This window comes from Lactuca serriola, chromosome 4 (genome assembly GCF_051521515.1).
Source record: "Lactuca serriola cultivar US96UC23 chromosome 4, Lser_US96UC23_V15, whole genome shotgun sequence".
NCBI classification, from domain to species: domain Eukaryota; kingdom Viridiplantae; phylum Streptophyta; class Magnoliopsida; order Asterales; family Asteraceae; genus Lactuca; species Lactuca serriola.
The window spans coordinates 84,148,267-84,162,840 of record NC_136411.1 but is presented as its reverse complement, the minus strand read 5'-3'; the positions used below and the strand labels follow the sequence as shown (position 1 = coordinate 84,162,840).

The 14,574-nt window shown below is 36.1% G+C and overlaps 1 protein-coding gene across 2 annotated transcripts; it reads right to left on the bottom strand.

Annotated features, from left to right (window-relative positions):
* Positions 1 to 5,847: 5,847 nt before the first annotated feature.
* LOC145102033 (putative hexosyltransferase MUCI70) lies at positions 5,848 to 10,419 on the bottom strand. 2 transcript variants are annotated; one of them, XM_079039357.1, is made up of 10 exons: positions 10,076 to 10,419; positions 9,652 to 10,007; positions 8,780 to 9,076; positions 8,488 to 8,698; positions 8,300 to 8,409; positions 8,021 to 8,220; positions 7,763 to 7,866; positions 7,288 to 7,475; positions 6,900 to 7,099; positions 5,848 to 6,318 (listed from the first exon to the last, which is right to left on the bottom strand). In XM_079039357.1, the coding sequence occupies exons 2-10, from the start codon at positions 9,923 to 9,925 to the stop codon at positions 6,055 to 6,057; spliced, it is 1,848 nt and encodes a 615-aa protein (XP_078895483.1). In that variant the 5' UTR covers positions 9,926 to 10,007; positions 10,076 to 10,419; the 3' UTR covers positions 5,848 to 6,054. The 2 variants fall into 2 exon arrangements, with proteins under 2 accessions (XP_078895483.1, XP_078895485.1); XM_079039359.1 differs by having other exon boundaries at positions 9,652 to 9,995.
* Between the last annotated feature and the right edge of the window lie 4,155 nt (positions 10,420 to 14,574).

The window sequence follows — 14,574 nt, the reverse complement described above, 5'->3', positions numbered from 1 at the left end:
AATGCTGGTGAGTTCATAAGCATTTAGTGACGTTTTCATTCAAATAACTTTAATAAAAGTAGTAGTTTAAGAGATTTCAGTGTATTAGAGTCCTTTCCAGAAAATCCTATATTTTCTTTAATAAAAGCAGCCTTCTACCAAGACTGGTCAGTGTTATGTGGTAAAAAGTGGTTTTCCCTTAGTTGCTATCATTATCAAAATACTGAATTTGATTATTAAAGAAAGCAAGAGACAACAGGGAAATAACATATGCCTCAGCAGTGAGGACTGCTGACTAAGGCAAAGGAATCATAGACTCCAGGAGAGTATCGAACGAACGACACGCCTGGTTCAGTCTAACAAACAGAGACACAGACCCCATAAGGTACCAAATGAAAGGTACAGTTGGTAAGGTCCAAAACAGTGAATACAGACCGCAGACAATATCAAATGAAAGATATGTCTAGCAAGGTCTAAAACAGTGAATACAATGAATACAGTGAATACAGTGGATACTGTGAATACAGTGGATACTGACCCCAGACAGCATCAAACGAGAGATACGTCTTGTAAGGTCAAAACAGAGGAAACAGACCCCAGACAGTATCAAATGAAAGATACGTCTTGTAAGGTCAAAACAATGTGACTCTGAAATTGAATTACCAGCATACAGTGTAAATTGCTGGCGAAATACCGTTACCTTAAAGCCAATGAATTATAAGGTAACCCGGGATACTCGTAACCATACTGACTAGAGTACCAGACGCCCTACAAGCGTCTAAAATGTGACATTTGTCACCCGTTGGTTTGGTAGGCCGGGACTGTAGCTAGCAGTCTGGGTGCGGGGTTGCCAATCCCGTATAGATCTATACACACAATGTCCGCTCTCCCTACAGGAGACTCTGGTTACCAACTAGACGACGGAGAAAGCTGTGTCCTGAAGATGCATCCCAAATAGTGGGTAAAGACTTCCAAATAGTGGGTAGTGTGTAAGTGCTGAACTAGAGGTAGAGACTTCCCAATAGTGGGTTTCTAATGTAAGTGTAGACTAGAGGTAGAGACTCTTAACTGAACTGACTAGAGAATTCCTATATGTCCATACTCATATATATAATATATAACTAATGAGTCAAACGACCTTCGGACGGCCATCCGATCCCACCAGACCACATCTCAACGAAGAAAAGGAAATAGGGCAGACGAGCCTTCCTAAGTCTTTCAATCATTACTTATATGTACCTATATAAGCACAGACATACATCTAACTACGACTGAGTGTGTATCAAGTAGGAGTGATCTTTGTGGAGTAGGAGTGTCTAACAAGTGAAGTAGGAGTGATCGCGAGTGAAGTAAGAGTGTCGAACAAGTATAAGCGTATCACGAAGTAGAGACGACAATAAGTGAAGTATGAGCGTATCGAGTATAAGTGAAGTAGAGTCGATATCAAGTATAAGCGAAGTAGAATCGTATCACTAAGTAAGAGTGTGAATAAGTATAAGCGTCCATTAGGTATAAGTGACTTCAAGTATAAGTGAAAGCGTTACAGAGTAGGAGTATAAAATAAGTATAAGCGAAGTAACAATATTTAACAAGTAAAAGTATACGTCGAAAAAGGGAAACTTTGATGAAAAACCTTTATATCCGGAGAAAATCACAATTTGTATTCTTTTGGAAAATATGTTTGAAAACCTTAGAAAATTTTTCATAAACCAGTTTAGAATGAATTTAGATAAAACAGTATAAGTAAGAGTTTTGAAACAATTGAAAACCATTATAGTGTCCTACTCGGTAAAACAGTGTACAGTGGTAAAACCTTGTGCATGCGGGTTATCAATCAAATGTGATTGATATGATAACTGGCATGTTTAACTTGTATCCCCCCTATAAAACATGTAAAAACATTTAAAAGGTTCATTCAGGGGTATGAACTCACCTGGTGTAAGTAGGTCCGACGAAGGTGTCGTTTGAGCGTTCGGTGTCACGCAAGGACTTGAACACACACAATGACCTATTTAACATATGTTCACATACAATTAGTATATTTAATACTAATTAAACAAATATACGCGCTCACAGGAGCGGAAAACACTTTGGATAAGCGTTTGGGTGTCCCGGGTAGCGTCTAAAGGTGTGTATGGCTAAGGAATGGAGTTTACCCTCCGAGAGTAAACCCTTAATACCATGTTTATGGCCCAGGGACTACTCACCATGATTTTATGGCCGTAAACTCATGGTGATGGGTTCTAGGGAGTTTAAGGCTTCTATCTTGTTCATGGGATTTTTCTAAGTACTTTTCCAAAAAGGCATGAGTGGGTTTAAGGCTTCTAAGGGCTTCATTTGGGAGTTTACGGCCTAGGGACACTCCTAAGGGAGTTTACGGCCGTAAACTCTCATTCTTTGAGTTTTGTGAAGTTTTAAGCCCCTAATGCCTTCCTAACAATTTATAATGGAGTGTGATGCCATTTTGGGGGATTAAAACTATCATTTGGGTGTGTTTTGGGGAGTTTACGGCCTTGACACATGTCTGGGCCGTAAAATCCTTTTAATCCTCCAAATCCTTATGTTTAGATGTTCTAAACCCAAAAGGATAAGCCCCTAATTTATGTACTAAGTCCAAGAGTGTTTTAGGAGTGTTTTTGGGGCCTTTTAACAAGATTTTGAGGTGTTTACGGCCTAAGCTTGTGCTTGGACCGTAAACTCTCTGTTACCCCCTAAATTGATTGCTTTAATTGATCAAACACTCCTAGGCTAAATCCCTAATTTATTTCCAAGCCATTAGGGACAAGTTTCGGTCATTTTGGCCTCATTTTAGGTGTTTACGGCCTAAGGAAGAGCTTAGGCCGTAAACTCTTTTTCCATTGCTTCTAAGTCCGATTTTTGGGCTATAAACACAAATCATAATGTTTAGAATAAGCTAGGGTAAGCGGACTTACAATTTAGAGGCGTTTGGTTGCGGATTCGGGGCGAAAACGAGTCTAGAGAGAGAGTATAGAGAGAGAGTGTTTAGGGAGTGTAAAAACTCTCCAATGGACTCCACTCACCTTTATATAGGGGTTCGAGTCAGGGCTCAGTGGAATTCTACCCGATACTGCCGTCAAACGGGGCTTTTGGTCGCACCCGATTTAGGGGTCGTAACAATAAAACTTAACATTTTCCAAATAAATGGAAATGGGTGTTATGTGTTTTTATTTCTTTTTATCACGACTTAACGGCATATTAAATGTAAACAAATGGAATGTTTATTAAATTTGACGACCTCTAATTAACGGAACTTTATAAACTGGAATATTCCGTTAACGGTAACGGGGAAATGTAACGGAACAACTTGGGTTGTCACACGTTTAAGTTAGCAGTAGTTTCCGGACTTCGGTCCAATGTAGTAGTTAGTATGTTTGATGCCTTTGTGGCTCAAACAAGATTTATGTGCTATGTGTTCCGGGCTACGGCCCGATGCAGTATGAAGTATATGTGTTTATGCTAGTTGATATGTTATGCTATGCTATGTTCAGTCAGTTCCGGACTTCGGTCCGATGCAATTAGTCCGGACTTCGGTCCGATGCAGGGGACAAGGTCCCAGTCAGTTCCGGACTTCGGTCTGATGCAGTTAGTCCGGACTTCGGTCCGATGCAGGGGACAAGGTCCCAGTCAATTCCGGACTTCGGTCCGATGCAAGGGGCAAGGCCCCAGTTAGTCTGGACTTCGGACCGATGCAGGGGACAAGGTCCCAGTCAGTTCCGGACTTCGGTCCGATGCAGGGGGCAAGGCCCCAGTTAGTCCGGACCTCGGTCCGATGCAGTGGGCAAGGCTCAGTATGTGCCTTATATGTTATTGTATGGTATGTGGTAGTTTGGGGGAGCTCACTAAGCTTCGTGCTTACGGTTTCAGTTTTTGGTTTCAGGTACTCAGTTTTCGAAAGAGGAGCTCAGAGAAATTGCAGTGCATACACCATAGTTAGTTAGTCTGGAATTGTTTACTCTGATAAAAAGAATATGTTGGAGTTAATACTCTGAATTTATGTTGTGACAAGTGTTATGTTTTTATAAATATGATTTTAGTAATGTTTCGAAAGAAAATTTTTAGTCATGATTTTTGGGTTGTTACATGTTTTCTATCGATCACACGTGTACCAAATTGTTTTGTATCATGATTGCAGATGATGAAGAGGAAAATAAAGAGATGTCGGCCATCTCCTTGAATGCCATTCGGGGAACTAAAACCAGTCATATGCTTCAAGTCTAAGAAAGAGTCGGTAACGGGTTGGCATATGTGTTGTTGGATAGTAGAAGTACTCACAATTTTATTGCAGGGAGGCCAACGTTTAACGGAGAATCTACAAGTGGTTGTGCATCACCGTCCATGCTTACGTGTCACATTAACTGACAGGGGGAAATTGAAAGCAACGGTATGAGTAAGAATTTTCAATTTGTGGTACAAAGACTGAAAGGCATGAATTCAAGGTTGATTTCTTCGAGATACCCTTGGAAGGTTACGATCTAGTTCTTGGTATTAGGTGGCTGCAAAAGTGGGACTCATTCTTTAGGACTTTGCCTTGATCAAGGAGATGGAGTTTAAGGTGGACATAAACACTATCAAGTGGCACGAGGAATAACACAAGTTTGCCACCCTCTCCGACCTCGTAAGCATGGATACACTCTTAGAACAATTTTCAGTTGTTTTTTATAAACCCAAAGACCTTCTACCCTCCGGGAGTTGTGATCATCGGACACATCTCCTCAATGGAACCTAACCAATCACGTTTCGACCTTATCATTATCCACATTTCAAGGATAAAATAGAACAATAATGTGTTGAGATGCTCCAAAGTGAGATTATCTGCCCTAGCCAGTCACCCTACTCATCCCAGGTACTTTTGGTTAAAAAAATGACATCTTAGCGTACATTTTTATGTGGATTATGAGGAAATTAATCCAAAAACCGTTAAAGATAAGTTCCCAATATTAAAGATAAGTTCCCAATACCTGTAGTAGATGAATTGCATGGTTCCACTACTTTTTCCAAATTTGACTTGGCGTTAGGATATCACCAAGTTCGAATATACCCAACCAATATTGAATATTGAGAAGACAGCGTTCCGTACACATCAAGGTCACTTCGAGTTCCTAGTTATGTCATTCGGGTTGTCAAATGCGCCCTCAAGCTTTCAAAGTTTAATGAATGAGGTGGTCCATGCTCAACTTCGACGGTACGTTCTCGGTTTTTTTATGAAATTTTAGTTTATAGCCACTTACTTGCAGAACATTAATTTGATTCATTTAGAAACGATGCTCGGTTTGGTGCAAACACATGGGTTGTTTTTAAAACAATCCAAGTGTTCTTTTGGTCAGGAGGTAGCATAATCGGAAACGACATTTGAACAACTGAAGAAGGCATTATTGGAATATCCTGTTCTTGCTTTACCCGACTTCGCAAACCCACTTATTGTTCCGGCATGGGGATTGGCGCCATTCTTCAACAACAGAACCACCCTGTTGCCTTTTTTAGCCGGAAATTGGTTTGGTGAAAGTAATGGCTCATTGGCGACCATTCCATTTCCTTATCAAAACAGACCATCACAGTCTTAAATTTTTATTAGAGCAACGTTTGACTACTTCTCCACAACAACATTGGGTAAGCAAGCTTCTTGGCTTTGATTTTACTGTGGAATACCGCGCAAGGGATCTCAATCATGCAGCAGATGAGATGCCTTGTCTCAACGAGAAGAGGACTCAAAACAAGGCTCTATTCTTGCTATTTCCTCCATTAAAATGGAATACTTACATAATTGCAGCAGTAAATCGATATTGCATTTCAACGGGGTTGCAACTCCTACCAAAGCAGAGTTGCACCTTATAACAAAATGACATGAAATTCGCACAACAAAATTCATTATCATTATCATCATAATTATCATCTTTTTTAAAAGTATATATACAACAAAAAATGGTAAATCTGGTAAAATCTAACACGTATATAATGACGAAAGCCGATAAAAAATACTCATCTTGCACAAATTGTCCTAACCCAAAAATGAGGGAAGGAAATAACTAATGGCTTCTTTTCCGTATAAAAATCCTTTTACTTTTGGTTTGTTCCGGCAACAACTTTCCGGTGCCGCCTTGAATTGAATCTCCTGTCTCTCCGGCGCCTAACTGGCGGGATCTTTGTGGGATTACTTACAATATGTTCCATCGATGTTTCTAAGGCAGAAATATTTGGTGTTTCATCAATTGGGGCGGAGGGTGGCGGCATAAAAACAGTGAGTGCACCTGGAGGAGGCTGCGGTAGTGGTGGTGGCGGTGGCGGCGGCGGCCAGTGCTCAAGAATATCGCGGTGGTATCCCTGAAAAAGAGGATAAAAACAGCATTGATTTTTTAGGTCAACAAAAATACTTTTCGAATCTATAAATATAATAAATTTCTTGAATCTTGAGAAACTTTTTTGTACGAATATTGAAATTATATCAATGATTTTCGAGTGGTCAAAAAAGTCCTAAAGTTTGTTACATTTTGTTGGTTTTGTCCCTGTGATGTTTTTTTTATTTGTTAATGCCCGGAGTTTGACAATCTTTTTTTTTTCCTTGTTACAAATCTTTTATGTTTTTACCCTAAGTACGTTTTTCAAATTGACATGAAAGTCCTTAAGTTTTCTCAAACTTTGTCTGTTTTGTCCTAGGAAACCAAGGGCAAAAATGGAAAAAAAAAACTTGGCAAACTTTGGGCATTAATGAACAAAAAATCGTCACACGGACAAAAACCGACAAAATTTAACAAACTTAAGGACTTTCATATCAAAACCCCGTTTTAGAATGGTAGCATCATATTCTTGGTTTGAAAATAAATGGTAATCAAGATTTGCATTAGGGAATAATATTGTTTGACTTTGAAAGTCAAAGTGTATTAAATTCAAGAAAGTTTTATTACCTGAACTACAAAATTTCGCCTTTGACAATCCCAAAACATATGAACTGTCCAATTTGTCTTTGACATGATCTTGTCTCTCACTGTTGAGAAGCTAATCTGATCTCTTGAAGTAAACCGATCAACTTCATTGAACCAAAGACAAGTAAAAAGGTTTGAGATAGGAATATGCTCTCTTATCACCACGCATCCTTCAGGAACATCTGCATAATTACAACATTATCCTTTCAATATTGTTTTGTATTTAGAGGGCATCGATTTTCAAAGTAGAATGTTTTAATATGAAGAAATGAAAGTATGATGAGATGATAAACAAATAAATGGAAGTAACTAGTAAGTTGCTAATTCTTGCATTTAACCTTTTTAAAAATAAAAAGAGTGCATGTCTTACCACTTCTAATAGGAAGTTTTGCCTCTGAGTATGGAGTTAAACCCTCAGTTTTATAAAAGTTGATCTGGAAATCGATTGAGGCATTGTCATATTTTGAAGCTGCTTTATTAGCTTCTGCTTCTACAAACACATCAAACCGTTTGTAATGTCGAGATATTGCAAAACTAGCGTTTTTCCTCCACAAGAACCTGAAATTCACACATGATTACAGTTTTTGAATTAATAGGAATTTAATATCAAATCTAGACAGAAGGGTAAAATCGTCATTTACTCTCGCTCATTTCATTCGGTCCTTAAGAAAAACAATCTTTGGTCATACAGAACTTACTCCATACCGATAGAAATCATTTATCCATTCAACACTATATCCATACGTTACTTTACAGGGAATAAAAGAAACAAGAAAGGAAGGGTAAAATGGTCATTTACTCACGTAATAAGAGAAAATGTTGCATCAACAATCAAAACATGATACCTTTCAAGAATTTGATAAGGATCCACAACAAGCTCAAGTTTCCCATCCACCCAAAGAGAATAACGAACATTTGGGAAAAGCCTATGTAGTAGAAGCTTTGGAACCTACACATATATTTATGTATGTATCCTCATTAAAAACATTGTCCATTTTTTTATAAATGCAAGAAATAGCAATCTACTTTCATTAATCTGTTTATTATAGCATCCTAATAAGAAAAAGCAATGAAAGTACAATGCTATAATTGGAATACTATACCTTCCCATTGCGTCTTGGATCAATATATGGTAGATTGTGTACAACAACAATTCTCCATAACCCAATCCTCTTGCTATCATCAAGATCACTCGAATTTCTCAAAAAACTTGCAGTTTCCTCATCAACAAACATGAAAAAGCAAACATTTTTCTTTGCAGTTTCACTCATGTTCTTTGGTTGTTGAATCAAATCATAAGCACCTGAAAAACTTTAATCATTAGATTCAATAGAAAGTAATCCATCTCAAAAATTAGGGGTAGATAGATATAGTTTAGATACCAAATATGGCTGATGCAACCACCACATCCCTACATTGATCCATCTCAAAAAGATCCGAATCATCAATATCAAACCCTGTTTGGCGCCCTGGTTTATCTCCTCTCACAAATCTTTCATCAAATCAAAAAAGATTTAATAAAAATGAAGAAATGTTATTTCAAGAAAGCAAGTTTTGGAGAGAAAGGTACCCGCAATGAACATTCATCGACTCTTTTATGTCATAAGATTCGAATCTTTGCTTCAAAGAAGGATACCCACCAAAATCGGATCCTCCAAATTCAGTTCTGGTTAGATTTTCTTCATGGATGTAATTTAGATTTTGAAGAATTGGGGAAAATGATGGAGCTTTTGGCATTAACGCAATGGCTTCTTCCACAGGAAGGTAGCAAACTGGACAAGCTGATAAGAAGAAAAAACACAAATTTTCTCAATGGAAAACAGAAATGGTGGAAATCGTTTCAACAGAATTTAAAAACTTACGACGTGGGCCTGTTCTTTTCTTGTCTGCTGGTGGAGGTGGCATTGTGAAGGTTTCACAAGGATGGTCAGGAGGAAGGGTGTATCCGGTGAAATAAGCAGGTGGCGGAGGTGGTGGTGGTGGAGGAGGAGGAGGTGGTGGTGGTGGTGGTGGTGGTGGTGGGGATGCTGTAATTTTTGTGTCGTCATTTAAAGTAATGGCTTGAACTCTTTCTTCATCAACACTCGCTGGTGAAAAGCTTGTGATGGAATCGTTCTTGAATTCTAAGTTTTGGATATGAACTTCTTGTGGAACTTCACCTGCAGATAAACAGCAAAAAAAAACTTTAAAGTGATAAAAATGAATTTTTACGAAAGATCGAGATAGTAAATTGAGGTCAAAATGTACGAAGAAATGCAGTCAAATTAAAAACCCATAGATGAATTGAGCTCAAAATCAAGAAAGATACAGTTTGTTGATAAAATGAATTATTGGCACCGACAAAAAAGAAATAGGAATTGAGCTAAAATCGTACAAAGTACTACATATAGAAACATAATTTGGTTCAATATTAACCAAAATTAAGCGAATATTTGATTAAAATGAGATTTAAATTGGGCTAAAAATGTACAAAATGCAGTGGAATTTGAGACCCACAAATGTAAATTGCTCTAAAAAGATGCAAAATTCAGTTAGAATAGATATCAATGAATTATTATCATAACCCAATAGAGAAAATTGTGCTAAAAAGTTGCAAAATGAGGTAAATTTACAGACCCAGAAACTAAATTGAGCTAAAGTCTACGTGTGGAAGAATAAAATATTAGAATTGATTTGAGGAAATCGAAGCTAAAATTTGACGAATTCAAATAAAAATTGATCGACGAAATCAAACCTTTGCCAACATAAAATACCCACAACATAGCTGCGATGGACACAAGACACAAGAACAGCATCCCGACTTTCTTTCTGTGAACAGATTTGAAGATCCACATGAACATATTCTCCTTGTCTTTATTAACAAACATCTTCGATGTCTTCCTGGAAGCAATTGGTGGTGTTGAATTGGGTTTTTGTTGTAAGAACACTCCTCCATTTTGTGATTGTTGTTGATGTTGTAATAACGACCCATAGCTTGATGATCTTAGACCCAATGACCCACTAGTCATTGTTGTCTTTCCTCCAAAATCGCAACTTCCTCTTTCATCTCATTCACCCAATGCCGACAATCGATTAAATCTGTGAACACAACTGTAATGTAATTCGGAAGTTAAACATACTAACTCAATCCAAAAATGATAGAAAGCAGGAATCTTTACCTCATCAGTAGCCACAACTCGTCTTCTTTTGCAGATCTAGATCGTTTCTTGTGTTCTTGAATCCCTATGAGAAAGAACCCGCAAAGACTTCGTTACTGTTTTTGTTTATCGAGAACTGGATTTGGGTTTTCTTGTTGATTGGATGGAAACGAGGGGAGAAGTAGCAGTCAGGCTCTGGTTTTGAGGAAATGATGAACAAGATGTGCAGAGCATTTTTCAGCTCCTCTGTTATTTTCGGTTGTAAAAGATCCTTTTAAAGATGTGCATAGACTATTGTGGTGCTATGGGTAGTCAATCCACGTTACCTTTTCATCCTATAATTTTCAGTTCTCATTACAAAATTCTACCTTTTTTTCTTTTATTTTCGGGATGTGATGGAGTTTACCCTAAAATGAGAGCAAAAGCACATTCATTGTTTGATTTTTAAATAGTATTATTACGTCACATAACGAAGCAAAACAATGTGAACCGGATGGGTCGCTTTCGATGTATTCAAATGATTTAATTTCAAGATATGCGAGGTACTAGATTATATTTCTCTTTAGAGAATATAGTTTGTCTTGTTTTCAAGTCTTTGAGACATTACATTTACAATTAGGTAGCTTCTTGAGATGGACAAATCATGTGGTTGTTCTTGACATTACATTTACTATGTGATAAGTAAACCTATTGATCTGGATAGGGGTGAACGCGGTGCGGTTCGGTGCGGTTATTGGCTAAAACCTCACCACTAACCGTAAATGCGGTTAATCCATTTTCAAAACCACTTGGTGCGGTTATTTTTGCGGTACGGTTAGACGGTTATTCTTGCGGTGCGATTTTGTTTTTCTACGTTTCGGTTATTAACCATATGAATTTTGCGCGGTTATTTTTTGTGGTTTTTAACCGCAGTTGAGAGTTCGGAGTTCAAACATATTACTTGTAATAATAAAAAACTATAAGGTATAAGACAATTAATTTTAATCACAAAAGACTAATATCTTAAAAATATCAAATCATTAGTAATTAACAATAAACATCTTAAAATTGTCAAATTTCACCATTTGCGGTTTTTGAAAAACATAAAACCTCACCATCAGTTTTTATTGCGGTTGCGGTTTATCGGTTGCGATTTTTACGGTTAATTTTAGTTGGGGATGGTTTTTGCTCACTCCTAGATCCGGGTATGTAAATACAATGTACAAAACATACACATATAAGTGAACATGAGATAAAAAACAAAATTGACTACAATTACATGAGTATTTTAGATAAAGCATCGAGGCTCAACAGTCGATAAGTTTAAGTTTTTTTTAACAGCTAAAATTTTATAAAACAAAGTTAGCCAGAGGCTAGGAAAAAAAATTACAAAGATATAGCTAACAAAGGATTTTGGATCCAGTTGATCCGTTTACATTTAGTTTTAAAGTTTCTATTTATAAACCACTGAAACGATAAATCTATAATACTATCAAATAAACATTCTTTTTTCGGGATTTTATCACCAAACAATGACTAATTTTGAAACTTCCACATAGACCACATCGTCACACAGAAAATCTCTTCCAAAATAATTCTTTAACCTGGCACCAATTTAACCTTATCAATCCAAGAGAGCTAATCAAACACGTGTAACCACGATTTAATTTGGATGTCACATTATCTTCCTATCATACCTGAGAGAATTTTAGTTAATTCACACGACACAACCATGTGAGCTCCAGTTTCAACAGCATTCGAACAAATAGGGACATGCTTTCTCTAACACCCTGTAATTCTAAATCTATAATGGTTGGTAATGGTGCTATACTCCCAGTCACTTGATGAATTAAATTATCTAAGTTCATAACTAAATTGGTATGAACTTACAAATAGAAGCAAAGTCATTTTGGGTTGCTCTCATAACCAGAAATAGCTAGAAATTATATTAGGAGAGAAAAAGAAAATGATTTGTTAATATATTATGTCATTAACATATTAATTGGGAATAGATAATTAATCTGTTAATTTGTTGTGTGATTAATAAATTAACATGAGATCATTAATTAAATAATTGATTTGTTAATTTATATGGTTAATAAATTAATAAGAAATCAATTAAAATTAACTAATTATTAATCTGAATTACTCTGGAATTAATTGGAATTAATTAAAGGTGCAGGGGGTGAATTATAATTGTTCAATAGTTGAACAAAAGAAACGATTCTAGAACCATCCATGGTATGGACGGTTTGGCTTGATTCCTAGGGTTTTTGGAAGCCTCCTAGATGCAGATACATAAATGATTTGAATTGGGATTAAATACATTATTTAATTCATTCAAATTTGACTTTGTCGACAAGTTATCTTAACTATAAATAGGATCCATTAGGCATCAAATTTTGTTCATACCTTTACCTACAAGATTAGGAACGGAATTTCTATCACTTTCCTCTCTGTCCTCTTCGTTTTAGGGTTTTAGGTACAAACCATTAGAGGCACTAAACCTTTGGTGCTTGCTTTCCAAGATTTTTCAAGAAGGATATTGGTGTAATTATTTGCTACAATAATCAAGAGGTATGTAACCATAATGTTATGTGTATTTTGATTATAATAGGTTACCATTAGGGTTCTTGATGTTCATAGTTTATTGTTATCAATAGAGAAAACATAGATCCGTATATGTTGCATGTGAACTTAAGAGTAAGTAATTTTCTGCCTCATGTATAGATTTATAACCTATAAAAGTTATAAGTGGTATACAAAGCCTTAATTTTCTATCTGATTGTGCATAATAGTGAATGGATCAAAATTAGGATTTATAGAAATTAAACCCTGTGGGCTTGAAATTTCGATTTGGCTAGGGTCTCTTGAAACCCTAGCCTTCACCCCTTATTTTCAAAATTGCTAGGGTTCCCTTAGGGTTTTCTAGTTTACTTGATTATTGTTTTAAAAGCTTTGAAATTTGAATAATAAAAATTTGATAACCCTAAACACTAATTTCGTAAATTATAAGGTTTTGTATTAGGATTAAATTTGAATTATTTTATTAATTATTTAATTGAAATAATTATTTAATCCCTAAATGATTTAAATTAATTTAATTAAAAGATAAAGATTAAATCATATTTAATTTAATTAAAATTTTAATTCAGAAAATTAAAATTTAAACCTTGTATTTTGAAAAGTTTTAAAAAACACCTTATATATATTATTAAAAGTAATTATTATATGTATAAGACAAAGTCGGTCGAATCGTCAGTACGCCTCATTCACAAAGTCATATTATAAATAGGGTATAAGGAAACGACCTCTAAAATGACCTTTGAATGGGTGGCTTTTGCACTCACCACTCTCCTATGTAGTGGAGGGTCGTTAGCACAACAGATTCAATAGGATATAACCTCATTAAAAGTATAATGATATAAAGTACTAGAACCTTCTTATAAATTTCACTCTAGTTACTTTAGGAAAAATGTGAAAAGTATGCTAATCCATGAAAACACACGTCATACATTATATGTCGTTAGTGGAGAATGTATGGTTAACCAACACACTAATTTAGGACTATAAAGTTGTAATGATGGCACAAATCGAAAATTATTGTTGTTGATGGAGCGGGTGTGGTTAACCGGCACATCAATGTGAGATGATAAATGACCTCGAGGTTGTCAAGCGGGTTTGCATGGTTATGCACATCTTGTTTGTGTTCCTCGGCATCCTAGTCACAAAAGTGAGAGCATAATCCAAGATTAAACATGTCATTGATAAGATTCAACGAATCTCAAAAGATCTAGAAGTTTCATAAGATTGAAATTGGTAAAAGTCTTACCTACCTAAAATAGATTCTCAATTTGATTACGACATCCCTCTTCAGAGTTCGAATCGAAAATATGGATCCTAGCCTTAATTTAATTTTTGGGTTAATAAATAACGATTAAAATCAACTAACTTGAATTCTCTCTTTTCCCAATTTTAGATTTCTTATGAAGATATAAATGGTCTTCCTCTTTCTTTTGGAAATGTTTTTTCCTCTTCCTTCTAAAGATGATCTTCAACATTCTAATCAATATGAAAATGTCTTCCCTTATTCGGGTAATGGTAGAATTAGACATCATGCTTCTTCAACTCTTCCACCTCCTCCTCCTATGACTCTCCCAAATTCACATTTTCCTCAAGTTGAAAGATAGACTACTCAACCCCTATGGAATGTAAACATCGAGATGGAAACTCTGTATATGCATATGTTCTGAAAATGAAATCGTACATTAACAAGTTGGATAGAATTAATGTCATTTTCCCAAGGGAGCAAGCCATTAATTTGGCTCTTCTCTCTCTTCCAAAGTCATATAATTAGTTCATTAAGAAATTTTATATGAGTAATATTGACGTGACCCTAATTGATATGACCCAAATGTTAATGGTTGCAGAAGCAGAAGTGCTTAAGAACACATCTGAAGCATAGATGCTTATTGGGTCTAATTCCAAGGTTTCCATGGACATTGACAATGGTGACATTGGTGGTCCAGAAAATATTTATC